This window comes from Poecilia latipinna, unplaced genomic scaffold (assembly GCF_001443285.1).
Source record: "Poecilia latipinna isolate Pla-1442-1.1 unplaced genomic scaffold, P_latipinna-1.0 Scaffold3623, whole genome shotgun sequence".
NCBI lineage: Eukaryota > Metazoa > Chordata > Actinopteri > Cyprinodontiformes > Poeciliidae > Poecilia > Poecilia latipinna.
This window is the reverse complement of record NW_015116239.1, coordinates 4176-24042: the sequence shown is the minus strand read 5'-3', so window position 1 is coordinate 24042 and position 19867 is coordinate 4176. Positions and strand designations below refer to the sequence as shown.

The window sequence follows — 19867 nt, the reverse complement described above, 5'->3', positions numbered from 1 at the left end:
AGAAAGGCAGGAAAGGTGGATATTTAGTAAGGCAAAATGGAAGATATTTAAATATATATGTGAGAAATATATGGAGGAAGTCAATTTAAATCTAGATATAGAGAGTATAGAGGAAAAGATTAGGGAAGTTATATTGAAAGCAGCAAAAATAACAATTCCTGTAAGTGAAGGTAAGAGCAAAAAGAAAGAGATGCCTTGGTGGACAAAAGAGTGTAGTGAAGCAATAAGGAAAAGAAATAGAGCTTTTAGAATATTGAAGAAAACACACAATTTTAAAAATTTAATTGAATTTAGAAAATATCAAGCAGAAGCAAAGAAAATTATTAAGAAGGCAAAGAGGACAAAATGGAGAGTTTTTTTGTGATTCAATTGGCAGAACAACTCCTAAAGCTAATGTTTGGGGAATGATTAAGAAAATGAAGGGAAATAGACAGGACAGGACATAACCAATTCTAAAACATGAAGAAGGAATAGCAGTAACAAATGAAGAGAAAGTAGAAGTAATGGCAGGAACATTTGCAAAAATTCATAGTTCAGATAACTTGACAGAACACGGGAAATTTAGGAGGGAGTAGACAAGAAGGGCAAATAATGTTATTTTAGAAGACAGAGCAAACCCAGGAAATGTAATGGATGTTTATTTTTTCTATGCAGGAAATGAAGAAAGCAATACTGAGATCAGGACTAACATCACCAGGAAAAGATCAGATATGCTATATTATGCTAAAACATTTAGGGAGTCAGGCTGAAGAAAAACTTCTAGGTTTATATAATAAGATCTGGAAAAAAGGAAGATTACCATCTAATTGGAAGGAAGCAATTATTGTGCCAATTATTAAACCGGGAAAAGATCCAACAAACCCTCTAAGTTATAGACCAATTGCACTTCATGTTTAGGAAAGATTATGGAAAGAATGATAACAGAAAGGATTACATACTACGTAGAAAGTAACGGACTTCTGTCTTCATGTCAAAGTGGGTTCAGAAAAGGAAGGAGTACAATGGATCCAGTTATCTGTTTAGAATCAGATATTAGAAAAGCTCAAATTAATAGGGAAATAGTGGTAGCAATATTCTTTGACATTGAGAAAGCATATGACATGGTATGGAAGGATGGGTTGCTTATAAAATTATATAGAATGGGGATTACAGGAAGGGCCTATAATTGGATTAGAGATTTTTTGTTGAACAGAGTTATACAGGTACAGTTAGGAGTAAAAAGATCCAATAAATATAAAATTGATAATGGAATCAGTCCTTTATTATTTTCAATCATGATTAATGACGTTTTTACAGAAGTAGATCAGAATGTCATGCAGTCATTATTTGCTGATGATGGAGCCTTGTGGAGGAAAGGGAAAAATGTAAGATTGGTGTATGAGAAAATACAAAAAGCTATTAAATCTGTTGAAAATTGGGCTTATAACTGGGAAGTTAAATTCTCAGTAGGTAAAACAAAGACTGTTGTATTCGGTAGGAAGAAAATTGAGGAAATAGATTTAAAAATGTATGGGGAAAAAATAGAAAAAGTGAGTAAATTTGGTTTTTTAGGAATCATATTTGATTCTAAGCTTTTATGGAGTGATCATATAAAGTATACTGAAGGGAAATATAAAAAAGTTATAAATATAATGAGGTGTTTAACAGGATTAGATTGGGGTGCAAATAAAATTAATTTAAAAAAGATCTATGTTGCTTTGATCAGATCAGTTTTGGACTATGGATGTGTAGTTTACGGGCAAGCTGCAAAAACAGTGATTAGTAAGTTAGAAGTTATTCAGAATCAAGCTTTGAGATTATGTTGTGGAGCTTTGAAGACATCTCCATCTTTGGCAGTGCAGGTAGAAATGGGAGAGATTCCTTTATATTTAAGGCAAAAGCAAATTATGCTGAATTATTGGGTAAGTTTGCAGGGACATAAGGAGGAAAATAATACAGCAGTAGGAACTTTGAGACCTTGCTGGGAGAGTGATAAAGCTAAAATAGACTGTTTTGCCTGGGCAGCAGATAAATGCTCTAGGGAAATAGGTATACAGGGAAAGACGTACTCTGCTGCAGTGCCTTATCCAATTACACCTTATTGGCTATTTCCATATTTGAATGTAGATTTAGAAGTTTACAAAGAAATGCAGATAAATAAAGATAATAATTGGGAAAATTTTGTGAATAACAGAATTAGGAATATATATAAATCCTTTACAGTTATATATACAGATGGCTCAAAAGATTTAGGTTCAAATAAAACAGGATTTGCTTATGTTATTCCTGAACTAGGTATATTTAAGAAGCAAAGAACATCTGATTATTTATCTGTTTATATAGTGGAAATGTTAGCAATCCTGATGGCCTTACAGTGGATAGAACAAAATAGAATTTAAAATGTTCAGATTCATTATCATCATTAATGTCCATTTTAAATAGTTCATCTGAAAGTCGTATGGAAATAGTATATGAAATTTATGAAATATTATTTAGAATAACACAAATTCAAATAAAGATTAGGTTTATGTGGGTACCTGGTCATAAAGACATAGAAGGGAATGACATGGCAGATCATTTAGCTAAAGAGTCTTTAAAACAAAATGGAATTATGGAAATAGCGTATTGTAAATCTGAAATAAAATCAATTAAGAGAAAAATTAAATCTGAATGCCAACAATTATGGGAGGAAGGAACTAAAGGTTGTAATTTATTTAATATACAAAAGAAAGTAGGAAATATGGAAATAATTGGAGAAAAAAGAACAAGTAGTAATTACAAGATTGAGGATCGGACATACCGGATTAAATAAAACATTACATTTGATAGGGAAACATCCAACAGGTAGTTGTGAGTGTGGTAGGGATATGGAAACAGTAGAACATGTAATAATTCATTGTGAAAAGTACGCAGCAAGTAGAGAGAAGCTAAGGCGAGAAATTATGAAATATGATATAGAGACATTAAAATTAAATAAGATATTAAATAAACATAAATAAAGTTATTAATTTTTTGAAGGAAACAGGATTATTTATGAGAATTTAGAATAAAGGGAGATACTCTGGTCCACACTCCAGCATAGCAGATGGCGATAATACATCTTAACGTTAGATGTCACCCGCCAATAAAATCAGAAGAAGAAGAAGAAGTCAAACTTCATGAAGCTTTAGTTGCGCAGTTTGCGCAGCTGAACCCTTGTGAGGGCTTTCCCTTGTGCATTACTTTGGAGTCGCTCCAACACAGACATACCTCTGTTAGTCACCGTGAGCTGTCCAAGGCTATTAGTAATACAATGAGAAATACCTTGGATAATCCTAGTAGTATTTAAGCGGCCGTCCAGCATATTAATACAAACACGTAAGTAACTCAGAGGGTTGCTGCTCTGCGCACTGTAGGAGCTACATGAGCTAGCTTAGCATTAGCACCGGGGCTAAAGCTAGCTAAACAAAACAAGCATGACCCTGTCTTGCCTCAGCTACAGTGCCTGTAAGTGTCTAAGCTAGTCTAGTAACGTAACGTAACTATTTAAAGCAAGCAAAGGTCATTGTTTGTAATGTTTATAACTGTCCACAAACCTTAAGGGGTAATTCCCTTGCTAACTTAACTCGTTAGCTTGCTAGCTGTCTGTAAACGACATAAGTTGTGTTCTCATTTATAACATTCCGCCCATTCATTCCCATTTTATGAATGTCTCGTGCATATTCGTTTTGCCTCGTTAAAGGGTAAGTCCTATTAACACAGTAATAGGACTTGCCTATAATGATGTGGCACCTCTCCCGTGTTACTTATTTCCAGATAAAACGATGGTGATCATGTCAGGGACAGCCACTGTGCTGCAGCAGTTTGTCAGCGGGCTGAAGAGCAGAAATGAAGACACTAGAGCAAAATCTGCCAAAGATCTGCAGCACTATGTCACCACGGAGCTCAGAGAGGTACCACACACACACACACACACACACACACACACACACACATATTATGTTTACACAGAGACATCTCAGACATGAACAAAATGTTCAGTTCTCAGCGGTGGGTGCCATTCAATATTACATGATGACATTTGCTTCAAAATAATATAAATTTAAACCAAATGTGTGCTCATCTAACTACAGACATCCAGCATGTAACATTGCGGTATCTGTAATACAAACTGCAATATTAGTTGGTAATGAATTATAAATATATTGCCATCACATAGTAGGTATTTGCAATATTGATATTATAAATGACTTTTTTTAGTGTTTTATTTGTTGATGGTAATACTCCAAGCAAACAGGTCCAATGTGACATTCTTTGCGAATGTTGAGGAAAATTACCACAAATATTTAAAATAAACATCTAGGGCCCTGTCAAAACGTAGCTGGATATCTGGGAAAAAACAATAATTTTTTTTGGCCTTTCATCCACACAAAAGCTCTGTTTTATACCACTAAACATTATTATTTATGAAAACTCAGACCAAATTGGAGATTTGAGAAAGCTCTGTAATCGTGTGTGTACAAACGGAGAATTATGGTTCTGTACATTACAGACTGCGACAATGTATCCACATAGTACTTGCTTTGACATGACTTCCAATCAATATCTTGTGTTTTATTATTTTCATATTCTAAAACACTCTTTAAAAGTAGTCCAGTCTATATATCTGTCCACACAAATGAACCCCCTGGCACCATATTTAGTTCTTAACAGGAAGTCGTGTTTTGTGTTTTGAAGGATTCTGATTGGCTGATGTAGTTTTTAGCTACATACAGCCCTGTTTGGGTTTGGCATGTTTATAACAACGCTTGCTCAGGGGTGGATTTATGGGTCCATGTGGATGAAAACTTACGATATTATTCTTTAAAATGATGTGGGGGAAATGTTCGTTTTTATAAATATCCGGCTATGTGTACAAGGCTTGAAGCATGATCTGATGTTTTTTATTCAAAACAAATGATCAGCATTTATTTCTTCTGATGCTAAAACCTGTTATTGCACTTATACTAATGTAATGTTTATATGTTTAATTCTAATAAAATGCTAAATAAAGGAAGTGATTTACCAAACTGAGAAATCTATATGTATGTAGTAACAGTTGACTGACGGTGTTGCTTTAACAAGAGCAATGAGTGATGCTCCTTTAGTTCGACTCTACTTGTCTTGTACGATTTGACCTATTTCCAAACAGCCAAACTGGTAATCCTAAACAGCAAAACACTGTAGTTGTCCTTTTTGGGTCAGCTTACTAAAAATGCACAGCATGTTCTCCATCAGCTTTTGTCTAATGAGGACATTAGACAAAACGTAATGTTTATTTCTTGTTTCATAATTGGTTAGAGTATTATCTTTTTATGGTATAAAGTTCTTTGTTGCTAAAATGTGCTACATGTACTTGACCTGTCTTATTACAGGTGGAGTAAATTCACTCTTTGGATGCCAGTAATGTAATCAGCCTGATGCATGGAGTTTCATCGCAATAGATACTCACACTTACTCACAGTAGCCATAAATAAAGTTTATTTCTATTGACAAATCCATAGCTATAAACAGCTTACTATTGTCGTCTTAGCAACCAGCTGTGTAATTTAGTCATGATTTTCTAATCTCCACAGTTCCAGCACTTGTACCACCATGGCAGTGGTGTCTTAAGAGTCCATTTATATGTTGTATGGTTTTTGTGCCACAGCTGAGCCAAGATGAAGCCACAACATTCTACGATGAGTTAAACCACCACATATTTGAGCTGGTATCCAGCTCTGACGTGAATGAGAAGAAAGGCGGCATCCTTGCTATAGGTAAGCTTCAGGCACAAGCTTCTCACTCAGGTGATTATGAACCTGGGCTTTGTTGGAAATCAGCATCTGATGCTGGCCGTTTCTTTCCAGTGAGTCTGATCGGAGTGGAGGGAGGCAATGCCACCAGGATCAGTCGATTTGCCAACTACCTCCGTAACCTGCTCCCTTCCAGTGATCCAGTGGTTATGGAGATGGCCTCTAAAGCCATGGGCCACCTGTCGATGGCCGGAGACACGTTTACTGCCGAGTATGTGGAGTTTGAGGTGAAGCGGGCTCTGGAGTGGCTGGGAGCCGACAGGAATGAAGGGAGACGCCATGCAGCGGTAAGTCACTGTCCGTCAACACTTGACTGTGTTTGTTGTTCAAATACCTGGACCTGTTAGAGGGGATGTGAGGGCAGATCACACCATATAAATTATGACTGCCATTGCTCTCTTGAGTTTTAATAATGTGTTTAGTGTTGAAGTCGTTTATTCTCCTTGCTCTGTTTTCTATATTGTTGACCTATATTATGCCTTTTTCATAGTTTATAGAAATGTTTTTAAACAACCATCTGAATCGTCCTAACCTGGATGTACATCCCATTGTTTTCAAAGCCTCTGTAGTCAAAACGGTCATGTCACAATCATCCAACTTTTCCGTCATTGATGTGAGATGTGCGTCATAATTCTGCAAAAGAAGAAGCCAGACATTAACTTTGAAGTTCCTGAAGTCTGTGTACTTTTTAGATTCATATTTTGCTGCCTTGAAAAACTTGACCCTTCTTCAACATTGCTATAGTGTTTTTTGTGACAGCTGTGTGTCAGTTTCTAAACTGGAAAGCAGTGACGGATCGAGCGGCTTTGCATCTCCTCCAGGTGTTGGTGTTGAGGGAGCTGGCTGTGAGCGCGCCAACCTTCTTCTTTCAGCAAGTGCAGCCTTTCTTCGACAACATCTTCTACGCGGTGTGGGATCCGAAGCAGGCCATTCGAGAGGGAGCGGTGTCTGCTCTGCGGGCCTGTCTCATCCTCACCACGCAGAGAGAGACCAAGGAAATGCAGAAGCCTCAGTGGTACAAAGTAAGGCTTTGACTTGAGCTGAAAAAATCTCTGAAATATTGGGGTGGAAGGTTTTTCTGCTAAGCAGTAGGAGTTAAAGCTGCAAAATGTAGTTTTTATTTTATATTTGTTGATGCTATGGGAGATAATTTGTGAAAAAAATTGAGCTTCTCTGTTAACGCTAACTAGAAACAACCAATCAGAGTCTTAGTGCTGGCAATCATCCTCATGTACAGTCTGCTTTCTCGGCTACACTACAGCTTCTCCCCGTCAGCAGAGCCTGTTGTGAATGCTAAGGCTAGTTAGCATAGCCACCAGTGACGGTAGATAAACACTTCTCCTGGAACAGTAAGTTGTTTCATTAGCACATTGGGCAGCCCTTACACATGATTGATTGACAGCGCTTAAACCTCAATCCTGACTGTGATTGGTTGTTTTTGATTTGGAGCGCTGTATTTCTTCGGACAACAATAGTAGCTCAGGGAAGAGGTGGACAAACTCAGTTTTTTCAAAGATTACCTGTCTCATATTACACTGTCATAACATGTTGACAGTTTTAATAAAAATGTAAAATGCCTGTTTTTGATGGTAGTTAGCCAGTGCAGCTGTAAGTGTTTGTGTTTTGTGGGACAGCAAACCTTTGAAGAGGCAGAAAGAGGCTTTGATGAGACTCTGGCCAAGGAGAAGGGGATGAATCGTGACGATAGAGTTCATGGTGCGCTGCTGATCCTTAACGAGTTGGTCCGGATCAGCAGCATGGAGGGAGAGGTGAGTTGGTATTTCCCTCCAGATGCTCGGTTTGTGTCAACAAGCTAAGTTTTTCTCCCTTCTGCAGCGAATGCGCGAAGAGATGGAGGAGATCACCCAGCAGCAGCTGGTTCACGATAAATACTGCAAGGAGCTGATGGGATTTGGAACAAAGCCTCGCCACATCACGCCCTTCACCAGCTTCCAGTCAGTGCAGCCACAGCAGTCCAACGCCCTGCTGGGGTTGCTAGGCTACAGCACGCCGCAAAGTTTCCTGGGCTTCGGCGCCACGCCGGTACCTGCCAAGAGCTCCCTGGTGGAGAGCCGGTACTGCCGAGAGCTGATGGAGGAAAGATTCGACCAGGTGGGAGTCACACCAGACAGAGCAATACCAACACAGTTCTACTGGTTTCAACATGTGAAACATAGAGACGCAGCGGTCCACCTGTTTCACTTGCCATATTGATACCTGAGGTTTAGTATCAGCTCATACCGATCTGATATGGAAAATCAGCTGAACTGATTAAGGTAAAAGTACAGGTAATTTTATTTATATAACACATTTTCAGAAACAAGGCAATACAAAGTGCTTTACATGAATATAAACAAAATAACAAACCAAAGGAAAGAGGAAAAGAAGAAAAATAATCTAATGTTGACCTAAAGTATGTAACCTAGTTGCTCCTGTTCATAGTTGCTAAGTATCCTCTGGTCTAATTCTATTTCTGGGTTGGAAGAACAGGAGTCTAAAAATTAGTCTAATAATGTTGATCAAAGTATATAAACTAGATACTCCTATTCAGGGTTGGTAGATAAGTATAAGTAAGTATCCTCTGGTCTAATTCCATTTCTGGGTTGGAAGAATAGGAGTCTAAAATGTAGACGCTAAGGTAGTTTTTCTGGATTCAAAGTTTGTTCTAATCCCTGTTCTGGGTTGCTAAGTAAGTTTAAGTAAGTATAAATATCTCCTGAACTTCTGCGTTGCTGGATAAGTATAAGTAAGGATTCTCTGGACTTTCTATGTATGCTCTAAATTTGTAAAAGTAATGAGTACTCCACAGTTTCTAAGTAATAATAAAAACTAAATGTTCCTGTTCTGGAAAATTATTTTCTGGATTCTAAGTTTGTTCTAATTCCTTTTCTGGGTTGCAGTAATAGGAGTCTTTCTGCATAATAATCTAAACATTAATCTAAGAAGTATAATATTGGTTTAAATAGTGAGTACTCTACATTTTCTAAAAAAAATTAAGCTAAAGAGTGACTATTTCCTTTTCTGGGTTAAAAGTGAATACTCCACAGTTTCTAAATAGTAAAAGGGAAATGAAATAAAAAGAGGAAAGGACACATTAGGGCACATAGCAACATTCAGACAAAACAAAACAATGGACAAAACAAAGACATGAGTGAAGGCGGTGACATCACAGGGCCATAAAAACACGTTGCTCAGCCTCCTGGCAGAAGTCCGATAAGATGTTATCAAGGCATGTCCTTGGGAGTGCTCAGCTCCACAGCTGCATTATGTTTACATATCTTCAAGGAGATTGGAAATATGGAGCCCTTCCAAGGCAACATGGGAAAGCCAATTCAGATACAAAATGTATAGGTCGGGTAGATTATAAATTTTAATCTCCCATAAAGTCTCTCCGATACATGTCAGTTCCCAATTATCCAAATTAGTGTGGCCGTTCCACTGAACTGAAACTAGTAACTTCTCCAAGATCAATTCCATTCCGTTTGTGAGTTTTGGAGTCCTCAGCTTGGCTGCGAGTCTCCGCAAGATTCGCATCCAACTTGCGTCTCTGTCCACACCAACAGACTGAGTGTTCACTAGTTCGGCCCTTAGCACTTTGAATTGCCTTGTTGCTGAAAATGTGCTATATAAATAAAATTACCTTACCTTACCTTTGGCCAAGTCCGTCACAAATTTGTCGATGAGCCAGGAATCCACAAGCTCCAAACAGCAGAAATCCTGTTATGAATAAATCCAGACTGTATCCTGCCGGGTGTGACCCTGCAGGACAAGAGGGCTCTCCTGTGCCCAGTCTTCTCGTGGAGAAAATTTGATCAATTGCCAAGGGTGCAGCTACATACTTTCTGAGGTGTATGGGAACATGTCATCGGCACCCTCCTCCTTCCCCCCGTTTAAAGACGCGGGCTGCTATCAACCCGTGTCTTTAAAAAGATGTGGGTTGATAGCAGCTCACCGCGGCTGCGTAGTCCATCCATCCATTCATTTTCTTCCGCTTATCCGGGGTCGGTTCCCGGGTTTGCAGCTGGTCCAGTGTTCCATGGCCAGGACGAAAACCACACTGCTCTTCCTGAATCTGAGGTTTGACTATCCCTCTGTAATTGGAGCACATCCTTCGGTCCCCCTTTTTAAACAGGGGGACCACCACCCCAGTCTGCCAGTCCAGAGGAACTGCTCCCGATGTCCATGCAATATTGCAGAGTCGCATCAACCAACACAACCCTACAACATCCAGAGCCTTAAGGAACTCCGGGCAGATCTCATCCACCCCCGGGGCCCTGCCACCGAGGCCGCTGACCACCTCAGCGACCTCGTCCCCAGAGATTGGAGAGCCCAACCCAGAGACCCCAGGCTCAGCTTCCTCAATGGAAGGCATGTTGGTGGGATTGAGGAGGTCTTCGAAGTATTCTGGCCACCGGCCCACAATGTCCCGAGTCGAGGTCAGCAGCACGCCATCCCCACTATAAACAGTGTTGGTGCTGCACCGCTTCCCCCTCCCGAGACGCCGGATGGTGGACCAGAATCGCCTCGAAGCCGTGTGGAAGTCTTTTTCCATGGCCTCTCCAAACTCCTCCCACATCTGGGTTTTTGCCTCAGCAACCACCTGAACCGCATGCCGCTTCACCTGCCGGTACCCATCAGCTGCTTCTGGAGTCCCACAGGCCAAAAAGTCCAGATAGGACTCCTTCTTTAGCCTGACAGCATCCCTCACCAACGGGTTCGAGGGTTGCCGCCATGACAGGCACCGACAACCTTGTGGCCACAGCAATGATAAGTCACCTCGACAATGGAGGCACGGAACATGGTCCACTCAGACTCAATGTCCTCCACATCCCCCGGAAAGTGTTCAAAGTTATGCCGGAGATGGGAGTTAAAGCTTCGTCTCACAGGGAGCTGCCAGATGTTCCCAGCAGACCCTCACAACTCGTTTGGGCCCGCCAGGTCTGTCCGACATCCTCCCCAACCACCTGAGCCAACTCACCACCAGAGACCATTCAGCTGGCCTCTCCCAGCCTCACCAACATCCCTGAGGCCAGTGAGGCAGTCCACCAGGTAGTGGTCAGTGGACAGCTCTGCACCTCTCTTCACCCGTGTGTCCAAGACATACGGCCGCAGATACGATGAAACGATGACAAAGTCGATCATCGAACTGTGGCCAAAGGTGTCCTGGTGCCAAGTGCACATATGGACATCCTTATCCCTGAACATGGTGTTCGTTATGGATAGTTCGTGACGAGCACAGAAGTCCAACAACAGAACAGCACTCAAGTTCAGATCGGGGGGGCCGTTCCTCCCAACCACGCCCCTCCAGGTCTCACTGTCATTGCCCTCATGAGCGTTGAAGTCCCCCAGCAGAACAAGGGAGTCCCCAGGAGGGGCACTCTCTAGTACCCTCTCCAAGGACTCCAAGAAGGGTGGGTAATCTGAACTGTTGTTCGGCCCGTAAGCACAGACAACCGTCAGGACCCGTCCCCTCCACTCATAGGCGGAGGGAGGCTACCCTCTTGTTCACCAGGGTAAACCCCAACTTACAGGTGTCAAGATGGGGGGCGACAAGTATGCCCACTCCTGCCCGATGCCTCTCACCGTGGGCAGCTCCAGAGAGGAAGTATGTCCGGCCCCTCTCTAGGACACTGGTTCCAGAACCAGAGCCATGCTTTGAGGCGAGACCGACTATTTCTAGCCGGAACCTCTCAGCCTCACACACTAGCTCCGGCTCCTTCCCCACCAGAGAGGTGACATTCCACTTCCCAAGAGCCAGCTTCTGTAGCCGAGGATCGGACCGCCAGGGCCCCCTCCCTCGGCCACCACCCATCACACATTGCACCCGACCCCTCTGGCCCCTCCTACAGGTGGTGAGCCCATTGGAAGGGAGACCCATGTTTCCTCTTCGGGCTGAGCCTGGCCGGGCTCCATGGGTAAAAGCCTGGCCACCAGGCGCTCGCCAACATGCCCCACCTCCAGGCCTGGCTCCAGAGTGGGGCCCCGGTGACCCGTGTCCGGGCGAGTTTCTTCGTCTTCTGTTATTGATCATTTCATACACAAACAGCTGTTAAGTACATAAAATGCTGACTAGAGAAAAAAATTCCCACAGCGCCACTGTCAATTGCATTGAGAGACCGGTTGACCCGATCCATAATTTGTAGATTTGGAGGCTGTGCAAAGGAAGGCTCCAAAAATAGAGAAAAAGACAGCACAAAAACAGAGCAAGCAGGGCATGCAAGGGCAGGAAGGGAGCGGAGGAAAAAAGCATCCGCCTTCACTGAGAGCAGGAGGAAAAGACTAAGAATAAAACGTTTCTTTTTTAAACTTAGACATAAATATACTGAATTACTAGTTTATTTGATAACCAGTACAGCTCACTGATCCACACCAACAGCTTCACAAGCTAACATGGAAAACGCCTTTAATTTGATCAGTCAGCCCAGTTAGCAGAATAACAGCCAATGGAAAATACATAATAAAGAAACTGAAACTGACTAAAAACAAAAGTTAGACCATCTTGGTCAAACATGTAAAAATAAACTACAACCTCAAACCTACAACAAAACTATAACTACAAACCTCCTTTCAAATGGTTCAGAAAATGCTAAATATAATGTAAGATAATTAATAAATTATGACCGCTCAGAGCACAAAGCATAGAGCTAGACTAAATAGATCTGCCCTTATGTATTGAGCACATTGCCACAGATACCTGATCTAGAGATTTTTCAGTATCAAGACTGATGACAGATATTTGTGCGTCTGTAATGAAATGTGCTTTGCCTCAATCAGGTGTGTCGTTGGGTTCTGAAGTATAAAACCAGTAAGAACCCTCTGATTCAGATGACCATCCTTAACCTGCTGCCACGTCTGGCTGCCTTCCAGCCACATACTTTCACAGGTGGGACATTCAGGGTCAAATCCCTTGTTTTTCTGTGTTTGGTTTGTAATGATGTGCTTTCTAATTGGCAGACCAGTACCTGTCTGACACCATGGGCTACCTGCTGGGCTGCCTGAAGAAGGAGAAGGAGAGGACGGCGGCTTTCCAGGCTCTGGGGCTGCTGGTGGTGGCTGTCAGGACGGAAATCCAGCCGTACCTCATGAAGATTCTGGAGATCATCAAGGCTGCTCTGCCTCCCAAGGACTTTGCTCACAAGTCAGTCATTGGAAACAATTTCTTCTGTCTTTTTTTTTTTTTTTTTTTTTACTAGACATGCAAATATTGTGACAAATTTTTAAACTCCAGTTTTTATAAAGCCTGCAGATACAGATTTTATCCAACACTTGTTTCAATTTAAGAGTGATTATATTTAGGGGTGTCCCAATATAAATCTATCTCTAAATATGTACGTTTTCTCAATTATTCCCCAAAAGTCACCTTAGTATTTAAAAGAAGAAAAACTGACCATTTTGTATTTGGGTAGGTTGATGGAAAAATAATGAATGACAATGTTGCTTTTTGACCTTTGACCTCTGCAGAAGGCAGAAGACCATTCAGGTGGATGCCACTGTGTTCACCTGCATTAGCATGCTGTCCAGAGCCATGGGCCCCAGCATCCAGCCAGACATCAAGGAGCTCCTAGAGCCCATGTTAGCCGTGGGGCTCAGGTACCAAACGTAGGACACACATGGGGTTTATGTTTGGGTTTCAACACAATCTCACAGATTTTAGTTTTTCTCTTTAGCCCGGCACTCACAGCAGTGCTGTACGACCTGAGCCGTCAAATCCCCCAGCTGAAAAAAGACATCCAGGACGGCTTGCTGAAGATGCTTTCCCTGGTGCTGATGCACAAGCCCCTGCGACACCCGGGCATGCCCAAAGGCCTGGCTCACCAGCTGGCCTCTCCCAGCCTCACCAACATCCCTGAAGCCAGCGACGTCGGCAGCATCACTTTAGCCCTGCGCACTCTGGGAAGCTTTGAATTCGAAGGTAACAATCTCTGACACCAAAATAATTTCCTCCGATTCTTTTTGCACCTTTGAAGTCATTCAGGACTTCCTTCATTGTCTTGGAAAAAGTCCCTTAAGGTGTGGAATTTGATTTAAGTATTGTAGTATTTTTTAGTATCCATCCGACTTTCAATTATCTCATTTGTCCACTTGTCCATTAGTCCATTTGTCTTTCTGTCCCAATGGTTTGCGGATTTTTGCTGGTTTCATATTTAAAGTATGTTCTGTAAATTCATATAGTAAATGCTTATATTTGATTTAAAAAAAAGGGACTAGGGCTACAACAATCATTCTTGATCTGTCGATTATTGAAATAATTGTCAACTGTAATTGGTCAGTTGTTATCTGGAGTATACGAACTATCACCCATGAGGCCGATCACTGATATCTGCCACTCGCCTGGATTGGCTGTTAATTTTTCGCTTTAGGTATAAGTGGTGCAATATGATCTCACAAAATGGAAAAATTATCTGGCAATAACTTCACCTAATTTAGACATAAACATGCAAAATATTTGCAGGCACTATACAGCAGCTATTCAGTCAAAAGGACAACTGAAAAACCTGCAGTCAGTAAAATAATATTTAATATTAAGGCTCTCAACAGCTTAAATTATACATGAGTAACACTGCCTATCTCAAATAATGTCAAGAAAAAATAAATGTTCATTCAAAGTCAAATGCAGGTTGCATCAAAATAAACAATTCCGAGTTACTGAATCAAAACTTCCTGAGAGAACAGCAAGCTGATTAATGCTGGTTCTGATTGGTTGTTTCTGACTGAGCGGAGTAATTCTGCAGAATGCTAGGAGGAGGCAGATCGATTTTTTCCCCCAGAGATTATCTATCTTATGTTATTACATAGCAAAAGTTTTAATACATATGTAAAATCTTTTTTTTGTTTGTATTTGTTTAAGTTACCTGCTGTAGCTTTTAGCAGATGAGTTCACTGCGGGTGGAGCAGATGTGAAGCTCTGTCTTTGAAATATTACTACCAGTAGTGTTTGGGGCGATCCAACAGCAGGAGCAGAGCCCTCCCTGAAATTTACTATAAAGTTGTTAAAATAAACAACCTAAAAATAAATACATTTTATAAATAATGCATCACATTTTGTTGAATTTTCAACAAACCTGGTGTCAAACCACCAGGGGAAAATCCCAGGGTCTTTCCGAAGGGCTAACGTCTGACAGTGCCATTCAGTGTTACTGTCTGTCATGGCTCAGAATGATTGACAGGCGTCTAGCCACGCCCTCTCGGTTTGTGGCTAATTGGGGCTCATTTTGGTTAGCCCAGGGCCAGCCCGCTGCCACAGGCTTCATCCAATCAGGATGGACTTTCCTTGGGCTCGAGTGTGTGTGGGCGTAGTTTGGCGTAGACTGAGAAGGAGCGATGGTGAGCAATATTGGCATAAACGAGGTGGATTATTTAGTCTATTTATTCAGAAAAGTCGTTGGAGTGAGTTTCTCTTTAAATAAGGTAGGCCTCATTTAAAATTTTGTTAAAAAAATAATATCCCTATATTTCAAACTTTTTACTATTCAATAGAACTCAATATCCCTACATTGTGTTGAGATTAAGTCAATTTACATTGTTACAGCAGTACAGAGGACAGAGCAGAACCAATATAAAATCTATATGTACAAAAAAATACAAGTGAATATAGAAATACTGAAATATAATATAAATAAATACATTCCAGGTTTATTGCTTGTAGTGGAGAGTAGTGAACTACTGAGAGCAGCGGGTGTTGTGCAGTCTGACGGACTGCCGGAAGGAAAGACCTGCGGTATCTTTCCTTCACGCACTTAGGGTGCCGCAGCCGGGCACTAAAGGAGCTGCTCAGTGCTGTCAGAGAGTGGTGCATGGGGTGGGACAGGTACTCCAGCATGCGCTGAAGCTTAGTCCTCATTCTCCTGTCTGCCACCACCTCCACTGGGTCAACATGACACCCCAGGACAGAGCTGGATTTCCTGAGGATCTTGTTCAGTCTCTTCCTGTCAGCAGTGGAGATGCTGCTGCCCCAACAGACCACTCCGTAAAAGACGGCTGATGCCACCACAGCATCAAAGAAGGTCCTGAGAAGAGCCCCCCGCACACCGAAGGACCCGAGTCTCCTCAGGAGATGTAGTCTGCTGTTTATGCTTTTTTCTTAAACTTATTGATACTGGAAGTTATCACTTTCTTTACAAATTTGGATCAGTGATGGAAAAGCTATATTTTCAAGGATTTGTCCATAGAATCAATAGTTACCTTATAAAACCAAATAAATCATTACTAATTAGTAATCATTAGTAATTGTTGCAGTAATTGATTCTGTTCTTTGGGTCCAGGTCACTCCCTGACTCAGTTTGTGCGCCACTGTGCCGATCACTTCTTGAACAGCGAACATAAGGAAATCCGAATGGAGGCGGCCCGAACCTGCTCTCGACTTCTTACGCCGTCCATCCATCTCATCAGCGGCCACGTCGTCAGCCAGACTGCTGTGCAGGTGGTCGCAGATGTGCTCAGCAAGCTGCTGGTGGTTGGCATCACTGATCCAGGTGTGACGATTGACTTGTAAAACGCATAAACATTCATTTCTGATGAGCAACCTTCTGTTTGGAAACGTGACACTACGGTAAAAACCCACAACTACTTTCTGTTCTGATTCTCCTGCAGATCCAGACATTCGATACTGTGTTCTTGCGTCTCTTGATGAGCGTTTTGATGCGCACCTGGCCCAGGCTGAGAATCTGCAGGCTCTGTTTGTGGCTCTGAACGACGAAGTGTTTGAAATCAGAGAGCTGGCCATCTGCACTATAGGACGGCTGAGCAGCATGAACCCTGCCTTCGTCATGCCCTTCCTCCGGAAGATGTTGATCCAGGTAAGAGGCGCCCACAGATGGCTTCATGTCAGCCATTCACCTCTTTATCAGGAGTTAGCATCATTGGAGGACCGTTAGCAGAAAACATTTCAGCAGCTTTTATACTCTGGGTTCATTTGGATTTTTTGTTTCTCCTCACAAATTGGAAAGCCAGAAGGAGAAAATTGTACTTGATAAACTGCAAATTACACTCAGGACTCTTTAATGTAAAATTACATATTGGATTTTTTTTATTGTGACTTTTACAGCTGCATTGAAAGACATCCAGGTTTTTAACTGATCCTGTTTGCCACATTTTATTTTTCGGTTTAAATGAGTTTTTTCAGTGTTTGTTTTAATTCTTGCAATTTAAAAATATGATTTTTTTGTGTTTTGTTTTTTGTTTTGCTGTTTTTTAGGGATGCAGCAAAAACATACAGACTAGGAAAAGCAGTTGTTTCCAGAAAGACTGATTTTCCAACTGTAAACTGTTGCTTATATGTAAAAGTTACACTTTCCTGCTAACCAGCTTTTAGACTGACTTGGTCTAAAAACTAACTAAAGAAGTGCAGACCAGATGTCAACAAGTTATTAATCAGAACTTTGTCTATCCTTGAAACCAAAGCTTTTTATTCTCAAGTGGTAACATTGTTTTTACAAAGTAGAAAAATGTTTCACATCAAATCATTTCAAACACTTAACCCCTATAGAAAATAATAAAAATATTTTGAAAATAGCAAAATGTGAATAATTAGAGGGCACCATTTGTAATGGAAAATCTAAAAATAAAATGAGAAAACTTTGTTCAAATTGCATGTGAATGATTTCCAGAAGGCTTCCTAATGTGATTATTCTTTTATATTTTATAGGGGGGAGTACATATTTACAACTATGATTATAAATAATCATATATTTTTTACTTTAAAAAAGGCTATGTAGCTTTTCCAATCAAATATAATTCTGCTGCATTTTGTCTCACGGACACCTTTAGAGGGGAGCAAAGCCCATAATATTGCATGTAAAGCAATCAAATTTCCTTTTGTTGAACAGCAGAAGTTTGTTGTTTTACTTCATACCATAACATTTACTTAGAGAGAGCATAATAATTTATGAGAAGCGTGGATATTTTTTAGATTTTAACCGAACTGGAACACAGTGGTGTTGGCAGGAACAAAGAGCAGAGCGCTCGTATGCTTGGCCACCTGGTCTCCAACGCACCCCGCCTCATACGACCCTATATGGAACCCATTCTCAAGGTAATATTCTGCAAATTTTCAATGTCATTTATGAGTGTAAGGCACATTTTTATATCAGTTTTTCTACACTGTACACTTCCTCTAAATAAGTAAAGGCAAACATGTTTCAGATGTTTGTGATAAATCTTTCTGGTTTTGAATTTGCTTACATTTTCTTGTTTGCAGGCTCTAATTCTGAAGCTTAAAGATCCAGATCCCAACCCTGGAGTGGTGATCAGTGTCCTCGCTACAATTGGCGAGCTGGCCCAGGTAACGGTATCGGTTCAGTTTCATGCTAAAATCTTTTAGGAGGAGTATTAAACACACACACAATCATACATGATGAATACGTCTACATAGAGTCTGCCTGTATGGAGATGGATAAGGTAAAAAAATAAGAAGTAGTGTCCTTCTTACCCCCATCTGTCTAGGTGTTTAAAAGGCTCTCCCAGATGAGTCAGGATAGAATTGTTAGAGGCCAGCTTGTTTTGCAGTGCAGGAGACGTTCATATACAGAGTGTTTGCAACTGGCTCTCCTGTTGATGAATCAACAAGCCAGAAATACCAGGCAGAAAACACGGGAAATACAAAGTAACAAAGGCCTGGATGGCTGGTTTAAAATAATTTCAGGCTCTAAATAAAGAAACAGGAACTTTTCCCACTTGGTTTTGTCATTTCATGCAGTTAGATTGCTAAAAAGTCATAAGTTTGTTTAATATTTTATAGGATTCTGCTGAGAAAACAGGGATATTTGTAAGATATCTGTGATGTGATGTTCTTGTGATTGTGTAGGTGAGCGGACTGGAGATGAGGAAGTGGATGGATGAGCTGTTCCCAATCATCATGGACATGCTGCAGGACTCGTCCTCATTGGCTAAACGCCAAGTATGGAGAACCAGCGAATGCACAAACCTTTTGTTGCATTTTAATAATGAACTAAAATTGCTTTTAGATGATGTTCCTCTTCTCCAAATCAAATTAGACCTGCAATGTTTCACCTGTATTATTCTCCTGAATTGGCTGTGTTCAGCAGCATCAGCTGTCTGTTTCTGGCTTTCCTCCAGGTGGCGCTGTGGACTCTGGGTCAGCAGGTAGCGAGTACAGGCTACGTGGTGGAACCGTACCGCAAATACCCTTCCCTTCTAGAAGTGCTGCTCAACTTCCTAAAAACGGAGCAAAACCAGGGGATCAGGAGAGAGGTATGCACAGTTGCCTGCAGGGGGCAGTTTGCTCCGTTTGCCTTTCCTTGGTAGTCTTACAGGGTCAGCATGATGCGAGTAGATTCAGGAGTATTCTCTGTCAGCGTGTTATGATGAAAGGTTTTCCCCAGAAAACTTGCTATGCCCAGTGGTTGGGCTCTAGGGCAGTCATTCATCTAGCGGCCCGTCGTGTTTTTGAGTTAATAAATGTTTAAAGTTGACAGTAAATGTGAAAATATCACTGCTATTTATAAAGTGGCCCCATTAATTAATTTCACTCATTTGTATTAACAGGCATAGACCGTCCCTCTGTTTTTCCACACTCCATATGTATGTGTGCGTAACTGCAGCACAACTAATCAAATTAACAGGATTTAAAAATAATGGGGGAAAAAAACGAGAGACGAAAAACTCTCAAAGCAGATATGCTCCAGTGAGTAATTTCATTTGGGTACATCAATCATGAAATATCCAACTAAAAACGGAGTGAAACATGCAAAACCTGCAAAACTAGGATCTCAGATGGAGATACAACTTTCAACTGTTCGGCATTTGAAGTTGCACAAAGAGGTAAACGGTACTTTTCTTTTACTATGAGACAACTGGCTAGCTAACGTCGTGTTAGCAACTCTGGGTTACGTTGGTGATGCCGCTTATCTTTCACCTCTATGCTGTTTAATCATGCTGTATAAATACGGTGATTCAAACATATCGACATTAATGTGCACCGTGTTGTTAGCTCAGGAAGCTAATGTGCTCCGTGTTAGCTCAGGAAGCTAATGTGCTCCATGTTAGCTCAGGAAGCTAATGTGCTCCGTGTTAGCTCAGGAAGCTAATGTGCTCCATGTTAGCTCAGGAAGCTAATG

The 19867-nt window shown here is 41.2% G+C and overlaps 1 protein-coding gene and 1 long non-coding RNA gene across 3 annotated transcripts; one reads left to right on the top strand and one right to left on the bottom strand.

The window, feature by feature from the left end:
* The first annotated feature begins 3141 nt into the window (after positions 1-3141).
* LOC106941359 (serine/threonine-protein kinase mTOR-like) lies at positions 3142-19070 on the top strand. 2 transcript variants are annotated; one of them, XM_015024348.1, is made up of 17 exons: positions 3142-3336; positions 3775-3911; positions 5648-5756; positions 5847-6079; positions 6614-6814; positions 7427-7561; positions 7629-7904; positions 12567-12675; positions 12747-12930; positions 13254-13382; positions 13460-13704; positions 16055-16264; positions 16383-16588; positions 17701-17823; positions 17989-18072; positions 18595-18687; positions 18867-19070. In XM_015024348.1, exons 2-17 carry the CDS (start codon positions 3783-3785, stop codon positions 19053-19055), a joined length of 2655 nt encoding a protein of 884 aa, XP_014879834.1. In that variant the 5' UTR covers positions 3142-3336; positions 3775-3782; the 3' UTR covers positions 19056-19070. The 2 variants fall into 2 exon arrangements, with proteins under 2 accessions (XP_014879834.1, XP_014879833.1); XM_015024347.1 differs by lacking the exon at positions 3142-3336 and adding an exon at positions 3359-3465.
* Positions 8221-17377, bottom strand: LOC106941360 (uncharacterized). The gene is made up of 3 exons (XR_001423338.1): positions 17368-17377; positions 8766-8775; positions 8221-8298 (listed from the first exon to the last, which is right to left on the bottom strand). It is a non-coding gene; the product is annotated as an uncharacterized LOC106941360 (long non-coding RNA).
* Positions 19071-19867: the final 797 nt, after the last annotated feature.